Source organism: Salvelinus fontinalis, chromosome 31, assembly GCF_029448725.1.
Source record: "Salvelinus fontinalis isolate EN_2023a chromosome 31, ASM2944872v1, whole genome shotgun sequence".
Taxonomy (NCBI): domain Eukaryota; kingdom Metazoa; phylum Chordata; class Actinopteri; order Salmoniformes; family Salmonidae; genus Salvelinus; species Salvelinus fontinalis.
In genome coordinates, this window is record NC_074695.1 from 44935323 (window position 1) to 44950769 (window position 15447).

Genomic DNA, 15447 nt, shown 5'->3' on the forward strand with positions numbered 1-15447 from the left:
GTCCCACTTCCGCATCTGCGGTGACAGAGCTAGAGCGGTGTTTGTCAGGCCATGAGACCTCCCGACAATCAGTCTTCTCACAGAGTTGTCTGTAGCATCCAAACGGTTTGGCCTACAAACTATGAAACTATTATTATACCCCTCTATGGAAACATGAGACTCTCACGGACACGATGGTGTACTCCGTTTTGCTCTTCTACCCCCACAAGCGTCTTGGGACTCGTCTGATGTGTACACCTGTTGTATTTGGTGCATGTGACAACTAAAATGTGATTGATTGATTTGATGGGTCAACCAGTAGTCTCCTGCATGTAGTCTAACAAACACACAAAAACAAATGTACACTGAGTCTATCATGTTCAATTGTAATTAGTATGCATTGTGTAATTGATTGAACAAACTGTTTAGTAGGTATGTATTGTGCAGTGTTGTGTTTGTTCTTTGGTGTGGTTTTCATATAATCCCTCATGGAGTTTCTCTCTCTTTCCTCAGTACCCACGCAGCCCCCCCCCTTCACCTATATGTAACAGATATACCCCCCCCCCCCCACACTCTTCTCTTCCACCCCTCTGTCACAGACATAACAGACCTCCATCCCCATGCTCTCTCTTTCCCCAGTACCTAAAACTGGCAGTCTGAGCACCATCCAGGAAAGGGTGGGTATGTGAAATACCCACCGGAGAACTTTCTAATTCCCTGTGTACCCCACACTGTCTTTGAAGTACTCATTGCAGTTAATACACATCAACACTTCAAACGTCTGTAGCATGCTCTCGAACGTTCACCAACGCCTGTATCAAGAAACAGAGGGAGAATCAGGGAGAACACAACATTACTAAATTGAACATGCTTATAATTAGAATACTGCCTAAGATGACATGATACATGAAACAGGGAGATGATGGAAAATTCCATTCTTGAATCAATCAACTGTGCTGTAACATGTTCATGCCACTGTTGCTCTGCTGCCTGAGCCACATGGGCTTCATATAAACAGATGTCGTTTCTGTTCTACATTCTTTTATGGTCATTATTGATATTGTCTAAAAACATTGAATAATACTGAGCACTGTAGTAAGAGACGTGTTGATTGGTGCCTACAGTGCATTCGGAAAGTATTCGGACTCCATGACTTGAATAATTTTTTCTCTCATCAATCTACACACGATACCCCAAAATCACAAAGCAAAAACTGTTTTTTTTAAATGTTTGGAAGTGAATTACAAGTAAAGCACTGAAATATCATATTTACATAAGTATTCAGACCCTTTACTCGGTACTTTCCGAATGCACTGTCTATATCAAATTACATTTCAGACTAATTGCATTGGCTACTTACAGTCCAGCCAGGCAAAGTGGGTCCGCTTTCGAAATTCTCCACTGCTCACATCAACCCTTAATTCCCTGCATATCAAGGAGAGGGTCAGGTAGGCAATATCCCCCTCTGAGAGGACGAACTCCAAACAGATCTCCTCCAAGACAAGTTGTTGCATCTGAAGGGCAAATAGCAAATTCAGTGTATTGTAAGGGTTGTTACCATTACCAATGGACAATGCATACTGAACATGTTTGTAATTACAATAATTCTTACAATTATTCAAAGACGTGTGTAGGCTTACCTGTAAAAATGGGGCAGGGTCTGGTGGCTTTCTATATTGATGTCTATTCAGATCATTTTTGTTTAGCCATAAACTGCATAGGACATTTGATCTTTGGTTTGCCTAGAGGTGCCAATCTCGAATGAGCTGGTCCCGGGGGTCCCGTGGCGTGAAGGGCCCGGTCCCGTGGCATGGAGGGCTGGTCCCGTGGCATGGAGGGCTGTTCCCGTGGCATGAAGGGCTGGTCCCGTGGCATGAAGGGCTGGTCCCAGGGGTCCCGTGGCGGGAAGGGTCGGTCCCGTGGCGTGAAGGGCTGGTCCCAGGGTCCTGTGGGTGGAGGGCCGGTCCTGTTGCGGGAAGGACTGGCCCCTTGCGGAAAGGGTTGGTTCCGGGGGTCCGGAGGCGGGAAGATCTGGTCCCAAAGGTCCCTTGGCGTGAAGTGCTGGTTCTGCACAAACGGCAAATAAATATAGTGAATTCTGTAATGGAAAACATATCACTCTGTTAAGCGTTCACTCTTGGAGATAAAGCATAACATCATTGATAATAAAGCTGAATGATTTCAAACACTATTTTATGTGTAGGAGCAAAACATTTCAACAAAAGCAGAAGCTATATTATACAGTGGTACAGGACTCTACAGTGCGACCATTTTACTTGCATATGCGCCTAAATATTTTGCTGTGCGACCTCACATTTTTATTTAGGAGCACCAGTGCACCTAAAAAAAAGTAAGAATTCTAGCTTTAATATCTCAAATATTTTTTATTTCTTTGTGTGTGCCTACATTTTTCAACTGAGGCGCACACATGCGCCTTGCAAAAACAGTCAGCGTAGAGCCCTGCCATTGCCATGTATTATCCTTGTAAACTCAATGCACGGAGAACCGCAATACAAACCTCTACGCAGGACTGCCTTCAACCTATAAGTCTCCTGGTTTAAACACCGGCCAGGTCGCAGGGCCTGTAGACAGAGGTTAACAAAATTGGCAGTGGTAGATTCCGCAGCAGTCGTTTCATTGCAACAATTTAGGATGCTCACCTCTCCTTTGAACTGTGATGTGCTGTAGAACACAAGCATTTCTGACATTAGCTAGTCGTTAAGTAGATACTTAGGCTGTCCTCAAGTGAATGACTATATTCACTCAATACGCCCATTGATGAACACACGCATCATGTCAGCAGGCACAATAGGAGACTGGAGTTGATCTCAGACTGGCCACATACAGACAGGGTATCCTATCCACATCTCTTTCCTCTCCCCTCTCTCTTACACAAATCAACCCCCACACACACTCACCCAGAGTCAGGGCTCTATAGGCCGTATACATTTTGTCATTATATTCAGGGACACGTGTGATGTAATTGTCAGCTTCTTTTCAGTAGACCGGATGTTCTAATTTGCATGTGTTTCGTAGCGCAGTGATGGTTGAAGCATATGTACTGTACATAGATGTTCTCCGTGGAGAACTCTGTCCTCTCATTGTTTGTGGGACAGGCAACAGGTTGGCATGCTGCTGGGTTTTTGTTTGAAAGAGCTCTTTTTGATCCAGTTGATGATTTTTTTGGAAATACTTTTCGCTGGCCTATATCTTCCCGTTTGCTAATAAAAGCCTCACTCTGGGCACTGTGAAATCTTACCGCTGGGTCTCTCTCTCTCTCTCTCTCTCTCTCTCTCTCTCTCTCTCTCTCTCTCTCTCTCTCTCTCTCTCACAGAGGTTTGGGAGCCTTGTTAAGAGCTGAATAGCTGCCGCCTGGTGTGGTGTGTGTGATGGAGAGTGTGTGTGCGAAAACTGGTGTCATCGTGGCGACCCTGCAGAGCTCCAGTCTGATTGTCTGGTTCCCACTGATCCATCATGCTGTCTGATCACTGAGAAAAATCGCCATCACTCTGAAACATAGCAGCCACACCGAGATGCTTTAGCACCGACGCAGAGGTTTGTTTCTACTGTGTCTCTCTCCCTCGTTCTCTTAATCCATTTCTCCCCCGTACGCCTGTGTAGTGTGGCTTTTAACGCTAACGATATTGACTGTATGTCTGAGAGTGTGTGTGCTTCCGCATTTCTGTGGTTGAATGTGTGTGAGAGCGTCTGTAACTGTGTGTATGTGTCTCTCTCTCTCTCTCTGAGCGGTGATTTATTAATGCAGGTCTAGCTGCCTGCAGCTCTCCCCCTGCAGACTGCAATGGTCCCTCAGGTGAGACTCATCATTGCCCTCTTGTGGGCCAAAGGGTGTAGCAGACATATAGCCAATGGTAGAAGATGCTTATTGCAGTCCTGCTTTTTCCATAATCAGGAGGATTGTACCATTATTTTCACGTTAAGACAGGAAGCCTCAATACCAGGGGGAAATGGGGGAGGATGGAGAGGAAAAGGGGAGGATCTGAGAAAACACACTTTTTCTTGTGCACTTGTCTCAAAAGTACATCATCAAACACCAACGTATTTGCAGTTATACACATGCACACACGCTGAAGACTTCATATGGACCCACAATGAAAATGATTAAGTGCAAAGGACCTAAGCAAGTTAACGAATTTGAATAAATAAAACCAAATGTATTAATCGTAATGTATAATTCCTTATTTGTGCTTCATTTTGAATGTGTCGCTCCTCGTGTCTTGCATCGACTCCTACGTACCCTGTCTTAAATCCACGCAATTCAAAAGTTTAGTCAACAGCTTTATTTGCATCTGCACATTCCAGATCAGAGCAATAACAGACCTTACAAATGCTAGTGTTGTCTTTACTTTGTTCAGTCAAATATACACTGAGTATACAAAACATTAAGAATACCTGCTCTGTCCATAGGATAGACTAACCAGGTGAATCCAGGTGAAAGCTATGACCCCTTACTGATATCAATAAACAGTGAAATCCATTGGATTGTGTGTGTGTGCCATTCAGAGGGTGAATGGGCAAGACAAAAGATTTAAGTGACTTTGAACGGGGTATGGTAGTAGATGCCAGGTGCACCGGTTTGAGTGTGTCAAGAACTGCAAAGTTGCTGTTTTTTTTACACTCAAGTTTCCCCATGTGTATCAAGAATGGTCCACCACCCACAGGACATCCAGCCAACTTGACAACTGGGGGAAGCATTGGAGTCAACATGGAGTATGTAGTCATTGCGTACTAGGAATATGGGATCGCATACAAACTTGACTAAATTGAATCCACGATAAGTGAATTTGTCCAAATACTTATGTCACCTTCAAAATGGGGGGGGGGGACTAGATACATAAAGTGGTTTAATTTCAAAAACAGTAAAACATACAGTAACAGTGAAAAGTTTGGACACCTACTCATTCAAGAGTTTTTCTTGATTTTTACATTGTAGAATAATAGTGAAAACAAAAACTATGAAATAACACATATGGAATCATGTAACAAAAAAAAGTGTTAAACAAAGCAGCCACCCGTTGCCTTGACAGCTTTACACACTTGACAGATTCTGTCGGTATGAAAATACCCTCAAATAAAAAGTGTACTGTCGACCTCATAAAAGATTTGATCTCAAAATCCAAAATGCTGATAGTATAAAAGTTAACTTCACTGTCCAATGAAATATGTAGGGGAATGTATAGTTATACCTACAGTACATGAAATGTCATATTAGAACGTTGATTTGAAATGAAATAGTCGAATGTTGATTTGAAATGACAAAATTAGAAGGCTCCAGATTCAAATGCGCTTAACTATTAGTAATTGACTAACCATTAGCCTTGCTAATAGCCTGTCTCTGCTTTTGCAAACTCCTTCGTAGCTTTTTGTTTGATCAAGGAAGTCATGCGTGGAGATTGTAAAGGCATATTATTACAATATCTAACAATAACACAATACACACATTTAAAACTATTTAAGGTACAGAAATATTTAGGCCAAAGTAGCTTTGAATCCAGAGTGAACCTTTGAATACAGTAACGGCTACAATACAGTTTCAATGTAACTTTAACATGCAACCCTCACATATTGAAAACAAATGGCTCATATTTTTCTGGTATTCTCTGCTCACCATTTACAAAACAGCTACTTGCCTAGCTACCTGTTATTTAACAAGACACATGAACAATGAGAACCATTGCCGAACATCGTTTGCAATCAGGAGCATTACAAAACCTAATCCAAATTAAGCGGGCAGTATTTTATTCATTGTTCTTTCTGTCCTCCCAAAATGTCAACCTGTTTGTCTGTGAAATGACTTCCCCTTTGATCTTCAGAGATCTAAAACACAATCCGTTCCAATTCCCCTTGAGAATTGAACCTACAACCCTGGCGGTGCAAGCGCCATGCTCTCTACCAACAGCCACACACAACCTTGCTTCGCTCTGATGTTTTGATGAGCCGCCAAGTAGACGATGGCATAAATCATCAAGGAAATTCTTTTGTGATTAAGTCAAAATAGAAACGGGAGCCTTTTCTGCAGATGTTTAAAATTAGTATCGTGTAGTGAAAATTAAGCACGAGTGTGATGGTACACCAATCTAAGGTTGAACATGAGAAAAACAGCGGGAGGGCAGACAACAATATAAACATCAGTTGAAAGGCGTCTCATAAACCCCTGCTGTACGACTGACAAGACATTCCCCATTCAAATACAGTAATGAGTATTTTAAAATGACTGCTGCGCCCCCCCCCCCCCCCCACATATGTAGAAACACTTCAACCTTTAGTTCACGTAACAAATCCCACTAAAGGCGACAGCATCACTCTGGATAATCAAAGGCTTTATTCAAACATGAAATACAAACAAAGAAAAACACCAAGATTTTGCATAAGTACATTCCAGAGAATTTCAGAGACAACACGTGTAAAAAAAAAAAAAAAAAAACTTGAAGCAAGCAGCAAAATAACACAAAACAAGGACAGTGCATGAACCATAGCCATGTTTTCTTCTGTGTACCTGGCTGCTATGAAGGAGTACACATCCCATTGCAAATGCATCAAATGGTTGTTGCCACCTAAAGGGCTGATATACACTAATAAACTATTAGCATGGGTCTTATCATTGTGTTGGCCCATTGCCACCTTACCAGCGATCAAAATGGTCATTGCAGTCGAGGCTACAGAACTGTGCTACAACCCAACATGCAGACAGTACACAGCGGCATCCATCGGTGTCATGCTTCACTACACTGTATATTCCAGTTGCGGTTGTAGCAGTGAGAAGACAACTCAGAGCGGTCCTAACCTGGATAGAGAAACTGCTGTTACTCGGCCCCTCACACGGTGCACCATCACATCAATTCATAAAAGGAATGGATGAAGGGCAAAATGCTCATCTTTCCTTTATTGTAATTATCACTTCACCAAAGTGTCGTATAGAGTTAGATGTTTTAGTGCCGCACACCAGCTAGGTGAAGTGAAATGTGTTGTTTTACAGGGTCAGCAATAGCCTGGTCCTTGATCAGATACTAAATATCCTCGTCAACTTCTCTGACTATGGTTGTCATGCTAGCAGAGGAGCTGACTAAAGCAGACACACAGGTCTGGGATCAGGCTAGTGTAAGAGTAGGACGACCAAGTGATTTAAATACACCTTAGAACAATAAAAACAAACGTATCAGGATCCTTGCTGATCAAACAGTAGCTTTGCTACTGGACATCAGATAGCAATTACAGTAGAATACAATAAAACTACAGTAGAATACAATAAAACTACAGTAGACAGTTTTCCGTATAGTGCTTTCTGAGCATCATCTTATGGCAGAATGGTTCTTATTTACTCTACTCAATATATACATCCTAGTCTATGAAATAGACTACGATAGTGAAGGTGAAATGTGAACCCTGACTTAGAAAGGGGAGAAAGCTTTGTCTTCTGATGTATAAAAACATGCCAACGTGGATGCAAAATAATACGCAGATATTCATATCTGTGTGCTGAATATTTTAAGTTCTTCGAATATATAAAAATAGCTTAAAAAAAAAAAAAAAGAATCGGACCATTTTTAGTCAAGTGTAGCGTTAGATTCATGTAGATTTTAAACATCAGATACAGTAAAGTACAGACTGGTGTAAAAAGTCCTCTGCTCCACCTTTCCTCCTCGGAGACATTGCCACATAACAGAACACAAGTCCTCCACACTCAACTTAAGATAGAGCGTTATGAGGACTAAACTAGTTACGACTCATGTACTTCCTGCCCCCCCCCAAAAAACATATATATATGCAACCTACTGGTCCCAGACCAGTATATGCTTCAGCCAACTATAACACTAGTCAGAGAAGTTGGCGAAGCAGAGTTGTGATCAGGCACACTGGTTCACCATAGCAGGACTGGTAACCTGGCTCATTGGTGGCAACAGCATTGGGTCTACAGTAGGACATAACAAGTGTCCAAAGGCAAATGTCCAAATCACTGGAAAGGTGGAGCAAGAAGCCCCCAGTCACCCCAAATTTGGCAAACAGAAGTCACAGAATCTCTTTCATACAGGACAGGGTTAAGGGCCAGAGGTTGTAAGCATTCAACAACTAACTTCATATAGAATATACTCAGTTGTCACTCATCGTCTTTTGTAAATGAACAAAAAGGGTGAAATGAAAACAAGGTAGAGGATTTCAAAAGGAAACGAGGGGAGTCTATAAACTGGTTATGTCGCATTCTATAATGCCACAAGGGCAACCCCCCCCCCCCCAAGAAAAAAAAGCAAAGACGAAAGCATGACTCATGCGGAGCATTCACTTCCTCACGGACGCAACAGAAGCATTACCACAGGTAACAACGCACAAAGGCTCAAACACGCACCTCTCCCATCTGAGAATGGGAAGAACAGTATAATAGGTGGGTGTTTCCGGAGGCAGCTGCCTGCCATCATATACCCCAATATAAAAAAGACAAACAGAAAAGGAAACCCAAGGAGAATTTCACAGCTTGCGCCACTGACATTTTAAGGACACTTAAAGGAGTATTGTATCATTTGGGTTGAGCACTGAGACAAAGCGTTTCACTTTGTACCTCGTCTATGCTGGTTAGAGTTGCCAAAGCATGATATAAAAATAAACAAGATACGACTGAAATAAATAACTCAAAACTCTATCAGCGGATGTGAAAAAAGGCCACCGAATGCTTCTGAGATATGCAAACTCAAACATGACAGCACGTCAAAAGCTTCAAGGGTCATGGTGAGGTTAACAATAACTTGAGCGCATTAAGGATTGCCGTTGTTAAAGAAAATATCACGGCTCGAAATACTGAACTGAAACACACAAACGTCACCTGAACTCCTGCACAAATCCTACTCTTATACGAATGCATAATTTGCTCAAGAGATCTAGTTCTGCATGGATAAAGACAGTATCGCCCGTCAGCAGTACAGATTCCTGGATGAAGGCCAGTTGAGTCAGAAGATGGAGCTACTAATGACTAACAGTGCCCTCAATCCCATAATAGCCCAGGTTTCATATGGCAAAAAGGCAGGTAACAATACAGGCAGTAAACAGACACCTTTTAGGAGTTAATGGTGAGGTCTCTATTCAATTGAAACCAACTGCCAGGTAAAAGGCTAAACTTTATGCCCAACGTTTCCCCACACTTTCTTTTACATGTTCGGAGAGAACATGAATCCTGACATGCACTCCTGCAATGCAAATTGAACAGTGCTTGTTTGACCTCCAAAAAGGGACACTTTTAGACCAATCTATCCAGTTATAGCGTTTAACCAGTTGACCATGCCCCACCTACATTACACCCTGAGAAAGAACGACTGAACACAAACTTATCAGGCCATCAAAACATTGAACCTAGTTTTTAACAGTTCTAACTCAAGAGATGGTTAAGCTACGGTTTCTGGTGGTGGTGAAAAGTGTCACATTGAGAGCAGCCCCCTCACTTAGTTCTCTCCCTCCATCTCTACAAGACTTTTCTTGCCCGAGGTGATGTCTTGTCATCAGACTTCAGCACACCGTTGGCAGAACCTCCTAGCAAAACAAAAAAGAACACGTCAGAAACAGAGTTACAAATGGCTGGAGGTGTGTGTTGAGTGGGCAGCGGTGGGGGACTCACCCCGGGCTGGGTCCTTCTTGTGGGGCTTGCTCTTTGGGCTGATAGCCTTCACCTTGGAAGCCTGGCTCTGGCTGTGCTCCCTCCACTTCTTCAGCTGAAAGTTGATGAACTTCCACATCATCCAGGCCTGGGTGAGGCAAATGGCAGCTAGGCATGTCATCCTGAGACAGGGAAGGAAACATGAGGACCAGCCATGAGCAGGCTTTCTATTCTTTTAGATAGAGGAAACGTTCTAACTTGCTCAAGGCCCCAATCAGAAGGGGAGAGGGGGCAAATTAAAAAGTGACCTTAAGGAACATGACTTGCCTAACGGTGAGCACATTGAAGTTTCCCTCCGCCAGTGAGAATCCCTGGTTCTCTGCACGGGGCAGTCCGAAGCCGAATGTCAGTACGGAAAGGGTGAGGGTGACGAGGCGTGCGATGACGAAAAGCAGCGCCCACAAAGTGAAACTGGGAAAGGAGAATCAGAGGGGGGGGGGGGGGGGGGGGGGGGGTTACAAGTCACCACGGCAATAGCAGTGACATCTTCTACGGGCTCATGTAAGACAGCGTTCCCCCAAACTTTATCCTGGGGCAAGTTTTGTTTTTTGCCCTAGCACTACACCAGTGGATTAAAATAATCAAATCTTGATGAGAAGTTTGTTATTTGAGTCAGCTGTGTTGTGCTAGAAAAGAATAAAAACTAGCCGTGCACCCAGGGGTGGCCCCAGGACAGAGTTTGGTAAACCCTGATGTAAGACACCAACACTACCAAGTTATTCAAACCAAAATCAGTAGACGCCGACATAGAAGGAAAAGCTCCCATTGGATCACACAAGTGAGTTGCTGTAGGATGGTGATAATTCAAACTGAAATTCCAAAACCTTGTATGCAGATTTTACTGCCAGTGTACAATCCATACCCCTTCTGCTTGTTCTCGTCACTGAAATAGAAGAGGCGCGAGGCGTGGAACAGGAGCTCCACCAGGGAGTGAGGTACAAGCAGCACCAGGCCCAGCCGGTGGAGGCTAGTGAACACACAGGAAACAGGAAGTCAGCACAGCACCAGGTGAAACATATCACAACTTCAGATGCCATTTTTTAGGTCCAGGGATTAACAGCACTGAAATACTCAATATTATTCACATTTGCAGCAGGAAGCACTGTCTTTTAAAGACACCCCAATGGTAGCAATGCTTTATGCATATCTACCATAACAGCCTATAACTGATACATGCAATTATAAGCTGCGGTACTCCAATATTGTTCAGTAGTAGGTGTCCGATTTATTAGAAATATCGCAGTGGTTTTATTTGGTAAGAACGGCACCACTGCGAGTGCTGCTACACTAGCGGAAATGTCAACCCTGAGGCCGATTGAGGACACGGAGACAAGTCAGCCAGCCCCAACAGGGGAACAGGATACGTCACATTGAAGCGATTTGCAAATGGTCTTAAACGACCTCCTTCCTTCCCTAGACTCCCGTCGGTCATGCCCGGTGATCAGGAACAGATGTGTGGTGCACTAGAATCAAATGAATGCCCTGTGCTGCCTTCACCCCGTCTTCCAGACCAGCGGTCTTGAAGGAGAGACGACAGAGGACCATTACATAATATTGGGCCAAAATTCGGAATTGAGCTAAACCAGTTAAGCGGTACTACTGATGATTCTACCGTCTGATATTACTACTAAAATCTTTCCAAGGCCTCTTTCACAGAACAAATTAGTTTGTCAGACATGACCTGTGCGGGATATATTACATAACGGGATTGTTTTAACTGCGGTATCACTCTGGCATAGTTTGAATACCTCCCTTGTTGTCTGCATAGTCCCATCACACTAAACCAGGCCACCTCACACACAGTCACGAGGCGATAAGGGAATATCCACAGCTGCTCACACACACACTTTATTGCAATGACAGGAACACCCAGATATGGAATGTGTTTACCCCTCTGCCATACCAAACCCTTTTCTCGGATTGAAAAGAGGTTCTGCTGCTTCATTCAATTATTTGGAACGGCTCACTCAAGGACATGGAATATAGGCTAATTATAAATACAAACAGAAAAACTTCCGAACGGCAGCTCCACTCTAAAAGTCCATCGATCCTCTCATCTAACCACGTCACTAAAAAGACACTCACTTTAAGACGTAGGCACCGGTGATGTGGAAGACGTAAAGGCAAATGTAATAGAGCTGGCGGGGAATGTCCTCCTGAGAAACAAGCAGGACAGGGCCTTTATTAATGACTGCTGTATCAGTGTAAGATGAGAATAAAGAATATGAACCGTATACATATTGAAACGTCGGGGAATTAGTCACAAGACGTAACACAATTACAGAGTAACAAGACATATCCTTCCATGTTTAAAATAACTGATGGGTCATCCTTAGGACCTAACCCACAGTGCGTTCATGGACACTTACCTTTCGCACTTTCTGTAAGTACAGCTCAGGAAGGGCGTGGAGCCAGTAGGCCATTTGGCAAATGTAGAAGAACTTCACCTGAAACCTGCAGAGGACAGATTTACAGGCAGGCAGAAGGAGAGATCAGGTCTATCAATGTAGGGAGGGAGTGGATATGATTGGAAGGTTTGACCACGATAACTTCAATCCCGTTACATGCATTTTACAAACATGTTATTTGGTGCTACATTAAAGTCCATCAATAATAACAATGTAATTTGGGAGAAAATATTCAGTTCACAATCTATGCATACCTGCTTATTCCATTTCCCCAAATTAAAATGCATAGAAATAAGATGCCTCGTAACACAATGACAAATCTGGAAAGGATGGGACGAGAGACACCTGGCGCGGTGTGTCTAGCTTGAGTAAAACATCACAATCTTAATAAATATTTCAGGGGAACCTGACATCTAACATGGATTTGATGAGGCAGCCCATTACAGCAGAAGTGTACTCCCACACACAATACTGGGGCTGCAATGCACCCTGGGAAAGCAAGGCCTGGCCGATGTGCCGACTCAAAAACAGCTGAGCCTTCCCAGAAAACTTGTGTTCAAGAATGCTTGGTAACTCTAAACAAGAACACACAGAACAAGTAGTGATGAGAGTTCTTACCCTGTCCTACTGACATATTGTTGAAATAATGAACAAGGGAGTTGAAGGTGTAAAATGAATGTACAAATCCTTACTTACACCATGTGGGTGTGTGGATAGCCCTCCCATAGGAAAGTAGGGTTTGTTGCAAATTCCTCCTAACAGATGAAAAGAAGAGAAGGCGTGAGCCAAAGAACAAATACAACGGGACGAAGTGCTCGTCTTGTCACATCATGTTCCCTGGCAGTGCTTCGTTGGCCTTTTTACCGCTGTTAAGATGCTGCAGCCCCAGATGAAGGAGATCAAGTAGAAGGCAGCAAGCTGTCCCGATTCATTGAACTTGCTGTGTTTGGTTTTTGACAGATGCAACCGCCTATTCATTTTCTGAAATCAGAGAGAATAGCACATGAGAAGCTGGGAAACGTGTCAGTGATCATTTGTTGTGGGCTGTGTAGTGGGGGATGCTATTTGACTGGCTAAGAGGGTGAGAATGATAAGACTGAAGAGAGAGAAGGCCAGACCTTATTTTATGACTCACACAGAGAGATGGAAAAGAAGGGGAGGGGGAGGGGGGGGGCACTCTCGCATACACAGTGACGCATGTGTTCTGTAGAGCAAGGACCTATACAGGGGTCCCGCTTTCTCTCTCAGGTCACACACACACACAGGGTCTGTGTGCATAGCCACTCACATCAAGAATGTATTCCTGTATTAAGGCGTGGAGTATGACAGTGATGAGCAGATAGAAGAACACAGTGGCCATGTCTTTAGGACCGTACTGGTACAGGTTCACTGGCTCAGCCCTCTCATCTGATAACACACAAAGAACAAAAAAAACATGGCCCAAGGCTTCAAATACAAGGTATTGGACACAAGTACTAAATAATGTAATGGAGGTCAATTATCTTGTTTTAAAAATAGATACAAAGACAAATGTAAACTTACCGAGACTTTGAGTCACATTGTACTGGACAGTGATGAACATGATGGCAAACTTCGCTGTCACCTACAATAAAGGACATAAGATGGGAAGCAATGATGTGCATATAATTCTCATGTAGCAAAATGATATTGACACGGCAGTCTGTAACAAGGGTGGTTCTTCCTGATGCAAATGTGTGTGTTAGGCAGAGGTTGGGTGGTTGCTGTAAACAATTCGTCTTTTGCTGTAATATGGGTAGATTTCAAAGCTAACTGGCTAGCAATCCATTTGGCAATATTAGATAGCGAACTAGGTTGTGTGAAACGCTAGCTGACCAGGCAGCCACTAGCTTGAACAGTGCCCCCACCCCCCCCCCCCCGTGTGCAACCAGTGACACATGAGAAGGGAGACGCTTGCGAGCAGCCCCCTCATCATCATAGACGTTGCTTTTTCTTTAGCTAGCTACCTAGTTATTTGCCCTACCCTAAGCTAACTAACAGCATACATCCCAGGATTGAACATTGTACCTCGAACATCAAGCCGAGGAGAATGACCATAGCCACACACGAAACCATGTCAGCGTGATTCTGGATCACGAACTCGTGGCTCAGCACCGCCGGGCTCTTGTTCTTCTTTCGGAAACCCATGGCCTGACCGATACAGCTCTCCCTCCCTGCCGCACTTCAGTCACTCGCCGCACCGCTTGCACTCGGACGCAAACTCTCCTCTTTTGCTCCCTCCACCACTGCCAGTCCACTGGGTAAATTGCAGGTCATGTGTTAGCTAAGAAACGACAAAGATGTACCAAACACACACGCAATTTGTTCCTAAGCCAGTTAAACGTCCACCAGTATTTTTGCCAGCTGCACAAATGCTGACGTCTATTTTGTATGGTAATGAGGAAACCGTCAAAATAAAAGCCCGCAATAGAAAACGGCAACGTGGATAAGTCAATCAAGATGCTGTATTACATTTTAATCAATGTCCATTTGTATTGTGCTTATAAGCAAATGTAGGGAGGAATTTACGAAAACAATTACAAATATGCTTCTAAAAACATTTTTTAAGACCACTATCGAAAAAGAATATGTTCAATGTTTAGAGAAACAACTATTCTATGTGCAGAGGTAAAAGTGGGGTTGGGAATAGTCAATACAGTAGGTTCTGTAGAATCAATATATTTAGAACACTCATTCAAGGTTTTTTTTAAAAATTTTTTTACTACTTTCTACATTCTAGAATAATAGTGAAGACATCAAAACTATGAAATAACATGTGGAATCATGAAAAACAGAAAAAGAGATGAAAAACAGCTTCTATCTCAAGGCCATCAGATTGTTAAACAGCCACCCCTACCTACAGACTTGATATCATTGGCCACTTTAATAATTGGAACACTAGTCACTTTAATAATGCCACTTTAAGAATATTTACACATCTCGCATTACTCATCTCATATGTATATAATGTGTATTGTATCCTTCACTATCTATTGCATCTTAGCCGCTCTGTCACTGCTCACCCATATATTTTATACTTATATATTCTTATCCCATTCCTTTACTAGATTGTGTGTATTGGGTTTTGTTGTGGAATTTGTTACATATTACCTGTTAGATACTGCTGCACTGTCGGATCTAGAAGCATAAGCATTTCACTACACTCACAATAACATCTGCTAACCATGTGTATGTGACCAATACAATTTGATTTGATGTAGTAAACAAAAAAAATGTTAAACAAATAAACCACTACAAAAGGACACCAATAATAAGAAGAGACTTGCTTGGGTTAAGAAACATGAGCAATGGACATTAGACCGGTGGATATTTGTCCTTTGGTCTGGAGTCCAAATTTGAGATTTTTGGTTTCAACCGCCATGT

The 15447-nt window shown here is 42.9% G+C and overlaps 1 protein-coding gene across 1 annotated transcript; it reads right to left on the reverse strand.

Moving 5' to 3' along the window:
- Window positions 1-4827: 4827 nt before the first annotated feature.
- LOC129830377 (translocating chain-associated membrane protein 1-like 1) lies at window positions 4828-14459 on the reverse strand. The gene is made up of 11 exons (XM_055892910.1): window positions 14092-14459; window positions 13588-13648; window positions 13334-13452; window positions 12910-13026; window positions 12742-12800; window positions 12007-12091; window positions 11723-11793; window positions 10500-10604; window positions 9905-10048; window positions 9599-9759; window positions 4828-9513 (listed from the first exon to the last, which is right to left on the reverse strand). Exons 1-11 carry the CDS (start codon window positions 14209-14211, stop codon window positions 9446-9448), a joined length of 1110 nt encoding a protein of 369 aa, XP_055748885.1. The 5' UTR covers window positions 14212-14459; the 3' UTR covers window positions 4828-9445.
- Between the last annotated feature and the right edge of the window lie 988 nt (window positions 14460-15447).

What these genes read in the sequence shown, in the direction of transcription:
- LOC129830377 (XM_055892910.1), bottom strand. Translation starts at nt 14,211, where the DNA reads ATGGGTTTCCGAAAGAAGAACAAGAGCCCGGCGGTGCTGAGCCACGAG. An exon ending in CAATGTGACTCAAAGTCTCG is followed by an intron (nt 13,453 to 13,587) that starts GTAAGTTTACAT and finishes GTGTGTTATCAG; the next exon opens with ATGAGAGGGCTGAGCCAGTG. An exon ending in TATCCACACACCCACATGGT is followed by an intron (nt 12,092 to 12,741) that starts GTAAGTAAGGAT and finishes TGTCCTCTGCAG; the next exon opens with GTTTCAGGTGAAGTTCTTCT.